Source organism: Emydura macquarii, unplaced genomic scaffold (assembly GCF_026122565.2).
Source record: "Emydura macquarii macquarii isolate MOO-44397 ecotype Brisbane River unplaced genomic scaffold, CSIRO-AGI_Emac_v2 contig_2690, whole genome shotgun sequence".
Taxonomy (NCBI): Eukaryota; Metazoa; Chordata; order Testudines; family Chelidae; genus Emydura; species Emydura macquarii.
Window position 1 is genome coordinate 8416 of NW_027132827.1, and position 17139 is coordinate 25554.

Genomic DNA, 17139 nt, shown 5'->3' on the forward strand with positions numbered 1-17139 from the left:
TTCACAACTTCCAAACTGGGAGTTGGGAGAGGGTTTGCCAAATAAAGGAAACCACTGAGTCCAATGCTATTCTGTTTCAGGTTTCTACTTAGCAGCAAGATATGCTGGGAAGATGACAAGATGCATAGATAACAACTCTTGAAAAAACAGCCATACTGGGTCTGACCAATGGTCCATCTAGCCCAATATCCTGTCTCCAATAGTGGCCAGTATCAAAGCTTCAGGAGGAACACACATAATAAGGCAATTTTGGAAGATCCACCCGTGTCTTTCCCTCCTGGCTTCTGACAGCCAGAGATTTAGGGTTGCCCCAAGCATGGGGTTACTTACCAGACCATCTTTGCTAGCAGCCGTTGATGGAGCTACCCTCAACAAACTTATCCAATTCTCTTTTGAATCCAGTTATACTTTTGGCTGTCACAACACCCCATGGCATTGAGTTACTCAGGTTAATTGTGCATTATGTGAAAAAGTGCTTCCTCTTGCCTGTATTAAATCTGATGCCTATTGAGTTCATTCCCTGGTTTTTGGATGGTGGACAAGGGTAAATAACACTTCTCTATTCACTTTTTCCATACCATTCATGATTTTATAGACCTCTCTCGTATTCCCCTGCCAATCATCTCTTTTCTAAGCTAAACAGCCCTAAACTTTTCAATCTCTCCCATATGGAAGCTGTTCCATATGCTTGATCATCTTTGTTGCTCTTTCCTGAACTTTTTCTAGTTCCACTATATCCTTTTTGAGATGGAGCAACCAGGACCGCACTCAGTATTCAAGACACGAGTGTACCATAGATTTATATAGTGGCATTAGATTTTCCTTCTTCTTTTCTATCCTTTCCTAAAAGTTCCTAACATTCTGTTTGCCTTTTTGACCGCTGCTGCACTGAAGTTGAGTTGAAGTTTTCAGAAAACTATCCATAATGACATCAAGATCTTTCGAGTGCCAATGGCTAATTTAGAACCCATCATTATAGGTATGTAGTGGGGATATTTTTCCTTTACTGTGCATTAATTTGCACTCATCAACACTGAATTTCATCTGTCATTTTGTTTCCCACTTGCCCAGTTTTGTGTGATCTCCCTGTAACTCTTCATAGTTAGTTCTAGACAAACTATCTTGAAAACTTTGTATCATCTGCAAATTTTGCCACTTTTTCAGATCATTAATGAATACGTTGAACAACACACGCCCTTCCAGTACAGATCCTTGGAAGAAAATGCTGTTTACCTCTCTCCATTGTGAAAACTGACCATATATTCCTACCTTTTGTTTCTTATCTTTTAAACCAGCTCCTGATCCAAGAGAGAATCTTCCCTCTTACCCCATGACCACTTAGTTTCCTTAAGAGCCTTTGGTGAGGGAGACTGTCAAAGGTTTTTTGGAAATCCAAGTACACTATGTCCACTGGATCACCCTTAGCTTCTTCAGCACTAAAGAGAAGCCCTGTGATAAGGATCTTGATGTGTCAGTCCCTGAAGGGAGGACCTAGACTTTACTCTTGCTTAGAGAAGTCACTCCCTACTAATAGCACTTTTGTGAAGGCTTGAGGGGTCAGCTACCAACCCAAAGAGGAGAATAGAAAGTTGGAAATGTTCACAATTTATCAAAGAATGTCAGATCCTGATCGTGACAAGGGGTACTTGGGATGCATACATGTCCTTATAGGTTACATGGTCCCTCGTTCCATTGCTGTTGTCTTTGTTCTATAGTCTGTGTGTGAAAGGAATCTTTAGTTAAGAGACTGGGGGGACAGAAGATTCTGCTTGACCAATATGTTCATTTAAATTCAACTGATGTGAGGAGATCTTGAATAACCCAGACCTAAACTCTATTACAGACAAATTAATTTCCTGCATATATGAAAAGGTCAGATTCCCCTAACAAATGGGAACACACATAAGCTTTAGCATTAGATTCTCAGTAGCAGTGAGGGTGAGGAGAAGTCTCTTAATGATGGAATGTCCCAAACATATGCTGGAGTCACTAGTCAATTGTCATATAAACCAATTTGAAAAATATTTATTTTAAAATAAACTGATTGAGATAGCTATAGGCAACTTTCCTTGCAGTCCTTCAGAAAGATTTTTTAAGCTTATTATCTTGTACTATGACACAGCTTTCTAGCAGTTTGGACAACTTAAGTCATGTGAATTCTGTCTATTCCATCCTTCTTATGCTTTATGATTTTGGCCTTGTATACAGTGTTCATAAATCTTTCAACTGTAATTCTCTTTGCATCATATCTGCTTGGAGTAACATTACCCAAAAGAGATCCAGTCCCTTTTGGACAGAGTTGTTCAGACCTCATTAGCTGGGAAGACAATACAACATTTGAATCTCAGAACCACTCTGTTCCTTCCACGCTCCAGAGCACAGCAGAGCCCTTGTCCTATTCCAAGACAAGCTAGGGAGACTGCGACAAAACAGGTCTGAATTTTTGGGGATTCTCCTAAGTCTCCAGGCTGAAAGCTGAGAATGAGCAGTCAATGAATGGATACAGCACCGATACACCTGGCAGTGGAGTGATCTGGGACAAGCCCCGCTAGCTTCACCAAAGGCAGCTGATACGACACTACCCACATGGAATTTCTAAAATGAACAATGATGCTGCACAAAGTAACTCTGGAGCTGGGCTGCTTTCCATGCTCTTGCAAAGCTTTAGAAAAAAATCAGAAGAAAAGGCGTTGTATCCTAGCCACATTGTGTGCATGACATGAACCAAAACGCTTAAGCTAACATAAGCTTGAAGCCTATCCACCAAATTGAGGTCTATGAATGAAAACTGTGATATAAAAGAGTGAGGTATTATCACTATATGAAACAAATAAGAGAAACTGGCTCACTTAGAAGTGACAGAATGCAGGGGGTAAAACGAATGATTAAACTGTAGTTTTATTTTGCTGTGTAAAATCAGATACAGCAATTATAGGTTTGCTCTTGACAGTGATGATTCTTACAACATACTTCTACCCTTTCCTTACTTACACCTTATTACTACCACTCCTTTTACTGGACACCTCGCTTCTTCTGGCTTAACAGCATTGAAGCACTGGAACACTCTAAGTAAAGTTATGAGAGATGGTGTAGCTCAAAGTTGGTTTGTTAATCATTTTTATTTCCACAAACATGGCTTTTCCTTCCAGCTCAGTGAGACTGTTCACCAATAATTTCCTGCAAGTTTCTCTAATTGAAAAAACTGGCCAGCTTTCATCTCACAGATTGTGTCTTCATTTATGGGAGATAACTCCATTCCTGATTGCAGGGTTTTCATTGGACAATGCTGCTACTGTACTACTGGTTTAAGTATCTATTTAATATGTGGTTCTATATAGTTATGTCATGGTAAGCTTGTCAAATACACAGAGGATTTACTGTTTTGAGAGGAAGAAAATTGAAGAACACAGCACTAACTTATTTTTTCATCAGCAAATATTTCTGTAAATGGAGTCAAATTAAAATTAGGTAGTATTGTAAAATAGGGCAAGACACTTTATTTACTAGGGAATAACTCTAAACACAAACTAAATCACCTATATTTGTAAATATTGAAAACTTTATATTTAATTTTTTGAATTGTTGAATGTTTGCTTTTTAAGATGTAAAATACTCTTTAACTAAAATAATATTAGTAGCAAGCAACATTAAATGTTAAACAAAGATCACATGGTTTATCCAGGCTCTGGAAACATTCATACATCTCCAAAACAAACTCGTGTAGGGCCTGGCCTATGATGATAATTCAGAGAAAGATGTTTATTTTTTTATAGTCTGTTGCTAATGCAGTGCTGGCTAAAAATAAGTACAGTCAAACAATGATACTGTATTCTCAAAAAAACTATCACAAACAAATACTTTTCATAGATCATCCAAATCAGGATATTGAAAATAAAGAACTTGTCTGAGAAATAATAAATAGAAATTTGTATAGATAAGATACTGTAATGTCTACAGTAATTAGCCTTTTGGTAAGGGGAGAAAAAAAGTCCAACTGTTACTCTGTTTTTAATGATCATTTCAACCAGTTTCCAGGTACAGATTTAAGATTTACTGAGCTATAATTCCCTGATCACCTCTGGAACCAATTTTAAATATATGTACAATATTTCCTGCCTGACAACCCTCTGGACCAGTGGCTGTTTTCAATGCGAGCTTAACATTTTCTGTTAATAGCTCAAGTAGTTCATACTTGAGCTCCTTCGCAATTCTTGGGCTTGGTGATTTATTGCATTTTAAATTATCAGTTTACTCGAGCACCTCTTCTTCTATCACTTCCATCTCTGAGAGTAGCTCATCTTTATTAGCAGAAAAGAGCAGGTCCAGGGTAAGTATTTCCCTAATCCTCAGCAGTGAGGACAGAGGCAAAGCAACCATACAGAGTCTCAGCAATATCCTTATCTTCCTTATTTCCACCCTTAAAACCCTGATGATCCAGCAGACCCACCAATTCTTTAGCAGGCCTCTCATGTACTTAAAGAATTTCTTGTTCATTCTACACTGTTAGCTACTTGCTCTTAGGAATCCATTTTGGCCCTTCTAATTTTCCTATTACTTATTGCCTGCTATAACTTATACTCCAATTTGTTGGTTTCCCTAGTGTCAAGAGTTCCAAATATTGAAGGATTTCTGTCTGGCTCGAATAGCCTCTTGAACCCTGTCATTTAGCCCTATACACTTACTCTTTGCATTCCTGATTCCCTTCTTCTGCGGCGATACACATGCCCTCTGAGACTGTTCCTAGGATTTGTTTGTTTAAGTTGCATCCATGCCATCTCTAAGAATTTCACTTTCTTAACTTTCAAGTTCAAGACCTTCATGACTGCCCTCATTTTATTTAAATCTCTTTCTAAAGTTTAAAGCCACTTTTTGGTGCCCTACATGCCCATTGGATGTTGAGCCCCTTCACTTCTTGAAATAGCTTCTGCGTTTCACATAAAACTAGTCAAGAATAGCCTCTCCGCTTGTGTGTGCCACAACTAGCCTCTACAAAACCATCACTGAAGTGCTGAGAAATTATTTCTTTAAACTTTCCCAGTGTGTCTGTCAATAGTTTATACGGGGTAGTTGAAGTCCCCATTAGTGAGATTTTGTTTCCTCTTTAAAGATTTTTTTTTTTTTTTTTTTAAATCTGGAGGCTGGTAGAATTACCCAACTAATATTTACATTCTTACAGATGGGATTTTCATCCATGTAGATTCAGCTGTGTACTCCTCTCCATTCAGAATTTTTCCCTCTCGAAGTTTATGGAATCCTTTAGATACAGCCCTGCACCTGTTTGGCCTGGTCTGTCTTTCCTAGATAGTTTATAACCAGGTTTTACAGTATCTCATCAGCTTTTGTCATTCCACCACGATTCTGTAATGCCTGTTCTATCAAGGTCCTTGTCCATTGTAAGGTATTCTAGTTTATTTATTTTTGCTTTTAAACTTCTTGCATTTGTAAGCAGGCATTTCAAGTTTTTTATTCTTGATGAGGTGCCTGTTTTTATTTAACGCCTTAATCTGACACCCTGATGATTTTATAGAATTTACCTTTGTTCTTATCCCATCTCCACACTAGTTCAGTTGTAATTTGTATCCTACCCTTTGCTGGATACTCAGGTTCCATTGTATTACAGATGCCTTTAAAAGATGTCTCTGTCCACTTTAAGTGCTCCTCAGCTCATGCCAGCTTTCCCTGAGCTCTTAGTTTAAATACTCCCTCAATACCTTATTTCTTTATTTCAGCAGTCTGCTTCTGTTTTGATAGAGGTGTAGCCCAAAACCCACTGTATATATATGCTCTCCCTTCCCCAAAATACCCTCCAATGCCTAATAGACATAAATCGCTCTTCTCAACCATGCACTGAGACCCGGAAGTTCCTTCTGCTAAGCTGGATCTGCATGTAGGACTGGAAGCATTTCACGGAAAGCTATCACTGAGGCCCTAAAGCTTCTATTTCATAGTCTATCTTTTAGCTTCCAGGACCTCTCTCCTACATTTCCCTATGCCATTGGCCAAGTAAAGTAAGCCCTACACCTGATGGCATTTCTGTTTGTCTGTATGGAACATGATAACTTTTGAACACCATAGCCAATCAATTACAAAATTTCAGGGAATGTTCTAGGCATTGGTGGAAAGAACCCTACTAATCTGGGGGAAATCAGAAAAGCTTAGTTTTGACAAAAATCAGGCTACAGACTGCTGGGTGCTGTGGACAGAGAAATCTCTCTGACACCCTCTGTGCTGCCTATACCTTTCAGAGGCAGCAGCTTAATTTGCTGCATGGGGAGACTGTGTAGCCAGGAATCTAATACACATAAAAGAGTCTTCCAGGGTGAGGCTTTTTTTTTGTGGGGGAAAAGAAGCAGGGACTAATGATAGAAGTGGAGGGACGGGGGAGAAAGTTGGGACCTGGAGGGAAAGAGGAAACACTGTGTGGAGGGAGGGTAAGGCAATGTTGATGATGAGGGAAGCAGAGACCTGCAGGAGGGGGACTAGACATGGAGAGGAGAAAGCAGGGACCACATGGAGGGGGGGAGAGGAAGACGAGTAGGATGGTGAGTAGAGCCTGTTTATAAAGGAATCCTGGGTTTATCATCTCAAGCTCTGCAAATAGTGAATCTGGCAAGACAAGGGTCCACAGGTGTGTGGCTAGACCCATTAACAAGTAGCTGGAGGGTAAGGGACAAAACAACTCTGAGTTGTCTAACTCCCCATCATCTCCATGTCAACCTCCCACAACCAACACCAAATTGCTGAGGCCAGAGGAATCTCTCTGGTGACCCCAGCTGCTGTCTATACACCGCAGGCAGCAGCTTCATATGCTGCTCTCTCTCATTGGGTGTACCAAGTCGTCTACTGAAGAGGTATGCGATGCGACTCTCTAATTGGTACCAACATGTACCCCAAGTGCTCACTAGAAGTCTAAGCATCTAATAGCTAGGTGGTGGAGGATCTTTCTCCAGCCATCTACAGGCTCCACACAATCCCTGGACAAAATTCAGCCCTGGAGTAAGCACACACAATTCTATCAACCTCAGATTTGCATTTGTTTACAGAATGATCTTAGCCACCTGTCTTCGTTTATTCCCCAGTGCTTAGGTACAGTTCAGAGTAAAAGAAATGCTGCCAAAGAAAACATAGCTGAGGAAGTACTTTATACATAACTCCCATTCAGATGGATTGCCTAGCAAAATGGCTTACTCCACAATGCAAGCAATAGCTCAAATAATGAAATCAGAATCATTGCTCTGGACAATGGACCCCAGAAGAGAAGAGCAAGCACCACAGGATGCTGTCTCCATACCTGCACAGCACATCAATTCACTCAAACTGTCACAAGATACGGTTTTTACTACATTTCCTAATGGCATAGACAAAAAACAATCCACAAACTCCTTTGTCAACAATAATAATTAAGAACGCAACTTGTAACAGCTGAATTTTATATCCTATTTTGAATTCATCCTGAACTGTAAATGGTTCTCAAAGAAAAAAAATGCTAACTAATAAAAAATTATGTATTTATTATTTAAGCAGCACCCAGAGGTCTATTAGGCACTTGAGTGAACCTAACCCATACTCCTAGCCTTTAAAATATTTTATTGCCATTGGTGAGACTGGGTATATACAATATACATTCATCATAGTGGACTCAGTGCAGGTGATGTAGGGTATTTTATAAAGTTCTCCTCATCATAATGGCCTTGTCTGGCAACACTGGCAGTGCTAGCAGAAACTGGGGACAAAGTGGTGGTAACATAGAACGTCTAATCTTGTATCCAGATGACATGGTGGGTAACACCTGAACCCTGTCTATACTAGCATTTGCACTGTTGCTAACACCAGTGGAGTTACACCACTGCAAGAACTGTAGATTTCCCCCCAGAATACTAGGGTAAACACAATCTGACCATGAAAGAATGAATCTGCCACATAAAATCATAATTTGAGAAACCATGAAGTATTTTGAACAGTTATTTATTGATCCCTTACCTCATTTGGTGGAACAATAGCAAAAGGCTTGATGATAGCAGCCAGTGGAATCTGAGCTTGTTTGGCCATATCTGAAGAGGATGGAAAGCAGTAGGCAGTACATCGAATATAACGAGGACTGGCATTGCCTAAAATAGTCAAAAGAACATATTCGGAGATAGGGTTATGTAGGGATGATTGATTTAAATCAAAGCAATCACCATTTTTAATCATGATTTAAAAATCAACAAGCAGGAAAGCTTGATTTAAATAATACATTTTAATTGTGTTCTGCATTTGTACTTTTTAGTTATTTTCTTAAAGAAAAGTTGATTTTCATTGCTTGGTAACAATTAGAACATTTGATTTTCAACTAAACGTAGCCTTTACACTAATTTTGGAGCTTCTTTTCGCTAATCAGGAGGATACACTGTATTATACACATTTATTTAAGAAATTACATAGCTTAACATTTTATTAGATAATTAATATTTTATTTGATATTAGTGTTAAAATAGCATTTTTAATTAATAAAGCTACCTTAAATTGCTGGATACACATGAAAAAAAGTTTATCAAAACATGTTTTGCATTTTAAACTAATTTATTAAAGGAAATATTATCTGTAGTTAATGAATGAAACTAACTGTTTCTGATCACCATGTCCTTCAAGATTTTAGAACTAGTAGATCTCATCCGCTCAAGCTTACCCTTTATTCACAGAGACTGGAAACAGAAAACAAGCTTTCCTGCTTTTTCCAACTTCCAAATGATTTTTTAACTTTGAACAAACTAGTCATTGAACTGAACTAGGTGAATAAATTGAAATGAAGAAAATATTCTCTCTGTCCCTGGAAAAGAGGCTACTGCTGTCAAAAGCTGATTTATTGCTTCAACAGCCTCTGTTCCTAGGTGCTCTGCCAATGACTTCTACCAATGGTTTTACTTTCTTTAAAAACTTGGCAAACACTTGAATTATTGCTTGAATTATTTTTAATTTCCATTTAAATTATTTTAATAGAGTATAATAAATTTTGGCCTTAACATAGGTTTAAATTTCAAATTTAATTTTAAATAGGTTTATTTTTAAAAATAAGCCTGTATTTAACTTAAATTTTCAATTTAAAGAAGTGGATTTTTGAAAAAGAAGTAATTGATTCTTATCCACTCTGGGATTATGGGGGGGGGAGGGTGGGGGGACGACAGCAAAGCCAAAAAAGTAATGCAAAGTGACAATTCAAGTGTAAACACTGAATATAAAATAAATACATTACCAAAAGCTTCCTCCTCTTCACACGTGAGCGTCGGCATACTTTCCTCTCATGGACTGTCAGCCCACTACTCCTCTTCTTGATAGGATTTCCTTATTGTTTTAGCTTACTAAAGATATTTTAAAGCTCACTGGGGCAGGAAGTCTTTCAGTACTTGTCAGTGTCTTCCACAGATATCATGATGTGTCATTAATAATTATTCCTATCGATGCTCCGGTAAAAAACATTCAATGTGGTAATTGTGGCTGGGATCTTAAAAGGAACATAATGGAGCTGGGCTCCCAAATCCCAGTGAAAGTCAATGGGAGCTAGGTATCTAACTCTCTTATATGCCTTTTAAAAGAAGTTCAGCCTGAAACTCTACTTAGTTTCAAGGGAGAGACTTCTTTGTTTAAAAGACGGTCTCCCCCCAGAACGAGGAATACGTTTTACACAACTAGACTTTATCCAAACAGATAAAAGAATGCTGAGCTAATGGCATCACAAACTTAATTTAGATGAGGGAGAGTCTTACAGCATTAAGCCTCAAGTTACAACATGCACAAATTCTGCCATCAAGAAATGCAGGCCGAAGTTGAGATCTGCAAGCACTCTCCTTGGGGAGGGTGGGGGGGATCTGCAGATTGCCAGGAAAGAAATGGAACTATACAAACAAGAGAGAAAACTGAAGCCAGCAACCACGCTTGTACTCTGACCATATAGTTTGAGTTTCAGGAACAGAAATGGACAGAATACAAGAAGTTAAACTTGGCAATTGTTAATTTTTTAACCATATATTCCAGCATGGACTCAGCTGTGAGTCTACATCTTTCCTTTAATCATTACCTTCCTCTGCCCATCTTACAGGGCAAAAGTTTTTACAACAGCAGGGCATGTGCAGGGGAAGGTAAAGAGGATTCCTTAATTATTTAGAAAAATTCCCCACAGCTATTCCCATTATCTTATACAATTAAACTACTCAAATACTTAATTTCAAATGATAAGAAGATTGACTAAAGTGCCATCCATTTATCATAGCTGAGGCTTATTCTTGAAACTGAAATACCCTTACTATAAATCCCAGCAGTTCTAGGGAAGGATACAGAGTATATTCCTTGACAACGTCCTGCAGGACATAGAAAGCCAGCCAGGCAACCCTTCAAATGCAGCGCTTTTAGGGTGTGCAACTCTTGCTATGAAGTTAAGTAATGCTGAACTATGATACACGTTTAAGTGTGGATTGTAGGGCTCAGGGTTGCTATTCTTCTCAGGCTTTTTTGATTATGCTATTAGGAAAGAGAGCTGAGCTTAGGTGACTCCTTCTTGTCAAATTAAGGATTCTGCTTGAAGGTCAGAATTATGTTCATCTTTCCACTCCAGATGCTGTGTTGTTTTATTATGAAGGAACTGACAGTACTAAGAAGTGAGAGGAGCGGAGTACTCCACAATTCTCCCTGCCTACACTGGAGGAGCTGTCAGTGGTTTAGCTTCTTTTAGAACAGACGGTGCTCAAATGGCACAGTAAGGCCCCGCCCCTGCAAACATCCCACTGAAGCCAAAAGTGAACGAAGCCAATGGGAGCGTCAAGAATGTATATCTTAGGTGTATGCAGGGTTGAGGTCTAAAAATCCTCAGTCAATTCTGGTACACAGAATATTTCCATGTTACAAGCTTGCATTTTTTCCTCCTCTCTCACAGTATATTATTGTAAGCAACAGTGCCATGGAAATACAGTAATGGTGACTGCATTACTCTGAACTATTAACATTCAGTACTGTCATTTCTCCTCCATCCTACTCATGTAAAAGTTTATACCTTAACTAGTGGGGTTAAAAAGAACAATTAGCAATGTTTTACAGACACATTGGCCCGGTCTACACTTACCTGACGATTTGGCGGCAGTTGACGGGAGTTACACAAGTTATGCAAAGAACAAAGCCACTTGAGGGGGTGGTTTTACTGAGTTGACTTCTAGATCGATTGAGCGGGTCTTCACTGACTGCTCAGTCGATCCAGATAGGGTACTTCTACACTGACGGCGGCAAAGTTGCCACCTTCAGATCAACCTAAGAGTGACTATGGAAATAAAGGAACATTTAGGATACAGTGAATGGGTTTTGCCTTTTATTTATGGCATCAGAGTCTAATGATTATACATCTTTTTAAAAGTGCTGAGCAACCATACATTCCATTGAAATTAATAGGAGGGGCAGGAGCGATCAGCATTTTTGAAAAATCAGGCCACCACCTCCGCTTAGGTGCCTAAATATGGATTTGGGAGCATAGTTTTAAGCAACCAAATTTGAAAATTTCAGACGATATTTTTTTAACTTCATTTCAACTAGTAAAAAACCCAGTGATCACACAAATAGTTACCTTGATCTTGGATCACACAATCTGTGGTGACAAGAGGAGGAACTTGACCTCTGATGTTTGTAGCATAGATTTGACCTCCTCTGGAAGCCTTATCATTTTCAATTACTTGAATCTGATTAATCAGAAGTAAAGAGAAAAGCATGAAATAGGGCTGGCTATGGGATTTTCTCGATTTCATAAGGAGTTACAAAGGTAATATCCACCCCAGGTAACCCAATTAACATTCACTGTCTATACAGATGTGCGTAGTACATAATATTGTAGCGTGTATTGTCCAAAGAGGATCAAAACAATAATATAAATACATCTATGTCCATAATCGCTTTATGCCCTTTCTTGGCTCCTATTTGCCTGGGGCTGAACTTTGTTACAGCATACCTGAATGATGGGCCAACCAAGAATGTCAGACAGTCAATGCCCAATTCCTTCTACTGCAGGAAAACTCACAGGAATGAACTAATGAGGAAGCAATCTCAGCAAAGTTCTACTCTCCGAATTCAGTGCAATTATTCTATTGAAGGGAGAGACTCTTCTCCCTCAGTAACAAATAGCCGAAGAGCCAAGCTGGCAGCCAGTGGCTGTCTCCAGGAGGCAAACCAGGAGGAGGTGAAGTTTTAAATCAGCCCCTGGAAAAGGCACAGAAATGAGTAGCCACTTGAGGCCAAAATTAGTCTGACAATTAATTGAACAGAATTATCTAAACTGGGGAGCTCTGTGTGGACACTCTTACATTTGTTTAAGCCTGGTTTACAGCAGGTTAGCAGTGGTTGGGAGACTCATGATGTCATAGAGGCAAATAAGTCAGAATAGGGCCCACTGACTGTTGTTCAAAAGATATTGCCAATGCACTAGGAAAAATCTTGGGCGCAAGTTCCATTTTGAACCTTTCCTAGAGTAACTGACTCTGTCCCTTTAAATGGCTACAACATTTCTGTACTGCATTTTTAGTTTCAAATATGTTCCTTAAAGAACTGGTTATAATCTTCTGTTTGCTTGACTTTCTCTCAATCTCTTTGGCTTGTGTACCTATTGCTATCTGCTTGCACAATGGGGAAAAAACCAAACAAACAAACATTTACTCCAAAAGAAGCCCACTGGCTGAAGTTCTTGGAACTAGTTGTTGACAATGCACAGATGCTGCTTTTTCATAGATGTTTTCTTAGATGTTGTTAGAGCACAGATGAATAACATTTGTCTGAAAATCTAATCAACATTGGCTATAGATAAAAATCATTTGGCTGGCAACACTAATTTTATAATGTAAACACAACACACACACACGGAGATAGTTATCCCTCATTTTCAATTAGCTTTTTGCCTTTTACAGTCACTGACCCAGGTCTCTTTTCTTTTAAACATGTCATTCTGATCCTTACTGGGCTGCTAAAACAAACCATTTAACAACCTTTTTTAACATTGCTGTCACAGTCAGGGTTGTTTATTCTCCAACGGTAAGTGAAACAAGACATCAGATTATTCCAGATTTTTTTTAAAGATATAATTGAACATGTTATCCTGCTTGTGGGATGACTGACCTATTAAAAGTAATACCTACATTTGCTAGTCATAAAAACACTTATATTTTTTTAAATAATAGTTTGTCACACGTAGTTACATCTTAAGTGATTAACAGAGAGCCTTTTCCCTAAAGGTCCCTTCTCTGCAGCGTCAGTTGTTACACATCATCTTCATCTATGCCTGAAGACAACCCAAATGGAGTCTGAATAGCCTCCTGCCCCAGCAGCTATACACCACTTCATGGATATTAACAATATATTTCTTTAATGTAAATTCTTCCTTACACATGGTGGAAAACACATGAGATTCCTCAGCTGCATAGTCAATAGTGCAGTATCTGTCCACTTGTGGCTTTGGGGTGGAGTTTTCACAATTATCTAAGGCCCAGATCTTCAAAGATATTTAGGCTCCTAATTCCCAGTGCGATGGAGGCATCTAAAGCTCTTTGAAAATCTAGGTAAAGTGATTTAGAATCCCATTTATTTCAAGCAGGATTTGTGCTCCTAAGTGATTTAGGTGATTTGGAATCATACCCTTTAACATCTTTGAGCTAGCACATTGTATGCATTTAAGTCCAAGACAAAAATCTTGCAAATATTTCAGTGGTACTAACATGCAAAGAGAGGAAAAATTAGCAGTTCAGTCTACTTCCAACTGCTTGAAGACATTGAGGTGTAAAGAACTAGAACACTGTAACACAGTAATACAATGCAATTATATCCAATGTAAAAAAGTATTCCTCCTTGAACTAAGTGTATGCTATTCTTAATAACAAAGGCACAATTACTGTTGTCAGTAATTACAGTAATTACTGATGAAATGAATTTGCAATCCTTGGAATTTAGCAGTCAAGTCCACAGTGGAATTTATCATTCGATGCCTCAGTGGTTCTTACAGTAGTGCTACGACCTCAAAGTGTATGCCAATAGCAGAAACACAATTGTCTTACAGTATTAATTTATAATGGAGTTCAGGGATACTATTTCAGATTGAGAATAAAATTAAATGGTCTTTAATCTAATATGAAATCAATGGTGCCAAAAACAGCAACTTGCTATCTATAAAATCTTACTTGTCAATAGGCTTAGCGGAAAAATAACAAATGTTCAGATTTGTGAAGGGTTCCCTGTGTATCATCTACTGCACACAGAATAGGATGACTTGTTTATAAATATATTACAGAAAAAAATATGTAGGATACAGCATCACTACTGCAAGTGCTTAAATTAACAAGAGTCGTTTGAGTAGAGAACTATGAGCCAGGAAACTCCAAATTTTTATCTTGACTCCTACATTGACACACTGTTTTTCAGCAAGTCACTTTTCTGCCTCTTCTTTCCCCATATTTTCAGGGTAGTGGTCATCATAGGCGCCTGAGCTAGAGCACCACTCATATAGGGGGGGTGTGTGTGGGTGTCAACTATCAGAGCATCCCCAGCAAAGGCCCCTCAGCTTTGGAACTTGCTTTCCCCTACCTCTCAATCCCCCCTCCTCTGGTCCAATAGCATCCTTAGTGTTTTGTCTTGCCCAAGCAAAGAGAGACTAGGATGACTCTGGTGGAAGACCATAAAGATCAGAAATGTGTTCAGTTGCTGGCTTATGAGTTACGTTAATGATTGGGCAGGGGGGAAGGTGAGCTCCTGAAGCAGTTCATTTTCATAGATGTATTCTTAAGATGTGTCAAGGAGCAAAGGATAGATACTCCTTTTTTCTGGAAGGACAGTATAAACTGTAAGTATATAATATATAAAATTGGGAAAATAATAGTTCAGTTAGCTGTTCAAGCTTAGACTCCACAGGGCTGTTGTCAGTAATAGTGGATAGTTAAAGTTTTTTGAACATAAAGCACTTCTAGATGAGTGTGAAATCTTATTAGTAATTAGCATCTGAGTAAATAATGTATTGTAACAAGGAGATTAAATACAATTCTTTTTGTACATTATCCTTAACATGTACGGCCTGATTCTAATTTCACTCCACTGCCTTCAAGAGTGGAGGGTGGGGGGGGGGGGAAAGAAAATGAGGCACACAATAAAAAAGTGTCCCCAAAGCCATTTTAATTCAACAATAAAATAGGCCTGTACATCCTACTGCTTCATTATCTACCATTTACGTAGCCCCAGGGATGCTTGGGTGATTTTTCCAATCCTCTGGGCATTTAGTCCAAATAATAGCATTTCTGATACAACAATTAAAATATTAGATCTTCCTGGAGTAACAGGAGATGGTGGTTAATTTGAAGGATTTGCGAATAGTAATTTTGTGTATGAATCCCTGGGAACAGATCAGGTCCTGCTGAAGAGAACCATACTGTAATATTACAGAGGAGAGTTCACATTAAAAAGCAATGAATCAGCAGGATAAAAAGTCTACACTAATTTTCTAATAAGATTCATGGATATTTTCCAAAAAATGGCACTGACACTACACACTGCTGCCACTTTATCTAGAACTGATAGGATAGCCTCTCTAAGTAGAGAATACCAGATAATTAAAACATTGTGTTACATTATGAACATATCCTATGAGCCATTGGGGCATTTTAGAAGTCTAAAAAGACCCAACAACTAAAAACGCAAAGTTAGATTTGATATTTCTTTGTCACATTCTAATAGGAAAGCACTTCACTGAAAACCATGTACTATGTTACTTACTGGGCTTGGGATGGAGTCAGGATCAAGCTTCCTCTGCTGTGGACCAGCAAGCTGTCCTGGACCCCCAGGAAAGGCACCAGGATAAGAGAGCTGAGAGCCTGCCATCTGAGGGCCATAGTTGGCTGCAGAATTACAAAAGCCCATTCATCAAATTTAAAGGGTTTAAACTCTGACATGAAGCTCTTACATTGTTCTATCCAATGTCTGGCATTTTATCTTGCCTTACACTGTATTTTACTTCAGTAAGATTTGTATTTCCCACTTCCTGCTTTGTGCAAAATGTGCTTTGTTTGGGGGAGGGGACAGAGAGATGGAAAGAGAGGATTTCCCTTAAAAAGTATTTAGGAATAAAAAAAATAAACTTTTCAACTCAGTTTCCCCCTCTCCCCAAAAAGGACATAGAGTAGTTTTATAATATGATAAAACCAGATTTTACATCAGGCCTTAACCTGACTTCTATTTTTGTAGATACAGTTTTGCAAGTGCGATTAAAAGCACCTGCACTTTTACACCCATGGTCATTGTTTGAAGGATGAAAGCCTAAAATTAGGCATGAGATGTCCAGGTACCGAAGTCCCTCCTACATGTGCTGCTTTGGCATAGTCAGCAGTGCCTCCCATAACTGATTAGGCCCTATACATTAAAAGTGAAACTGCACCTTTGGTTTCAGCTTTACTCATGAGATGGCTGCAATTCTAATGCACAATATTTAATGCATGTTTTTTAATAAGAAAACACCATCCATATTTACCATGCTGTGGATGATACCCAGGCACTGGGAGTTGTCCTGGATGTTCCTGCAGGTTGGCATTTGATGATAGAGATCCAGGGATCCCATCTTGCATGGCCATGGGAGGCAGTGAGGGTGGAGTACAAAGACGGTTCAGATTATTTGCTGGTGCTGGAGGAATCTGAGATCCAGATGACAAAACCATTTGCTGCTGTGATGGTGGTGGGGGCGGTGGTGGACACTGACCTTGAAAAGATGTTGGAACCCCAGAAGGCATAAGAGAACTCTGAGAAGCACCAGGACCTGTGCAAGAATATTACTGTTATACATCAAATGATTTGAAAATGATAAACTAACAACCATTTAATGTTATTAGTTACTAATATACTTGCGGCCTGTGTAAGAATACTGTAATTTAAACTGACAGTGCCTCTAAAGTCATATTTGTGGTAATCCTTAGGTATGCTATGAATACCATCTCACAGCTTAAGTTTTCTAAAGTGACTAGTAATTTTGGGTGCCCAGCTTGCCACCTTGAAGTCTGATTTTCATAAAACGTTGAGTACAAGCCCTCTGAAAAGTCATGCTCTTAAGGTGTCTTGATCTGGGGACTGGTTACTTTTGAAAGTTTAGGCCTAGTTATTAAAACCAAA

General features: G+C 38.8%; 1 protein-coding gene across 1 annotated transcript in view; it reads right to left on the reverse strand.

Annotated features, from left to right (window-relative positions):
• Window positions 1–1604: 1604 nt before the first annotated feature.
• The window catches only part of LOC137164735 (protein transport protein Sec24D-like), a 36794-nt gene continuing 21259 nt past the window's right edge, over window positions 1605–17139 (reverse strand). The window contains exons 5-9 of the mRNA XM_067565672.1: window positions 16508–16789; window positions 15757–15878; window positions 11585–11696; window positions 7981–8108; window positions 1605–1716 (exon numbers count right to left, since the gene is read on the reverse strand). Of these exons, the coding sequence (XP_067421773.1) occupies window positions 1666–1716; window positions 7981–8108; window positions 11585–11696; window positions 15757–15878; window positions 16508–16789 (695 nt within the window). The 3' untranslated portion in view covers window positions 1605–1665. The remainder of the gene's footprint in view (window positions 1717–7980; window positions 8109–11584; window positions 11697–15756; window positions 15879–16507; window positions 16790–17139) is intronic.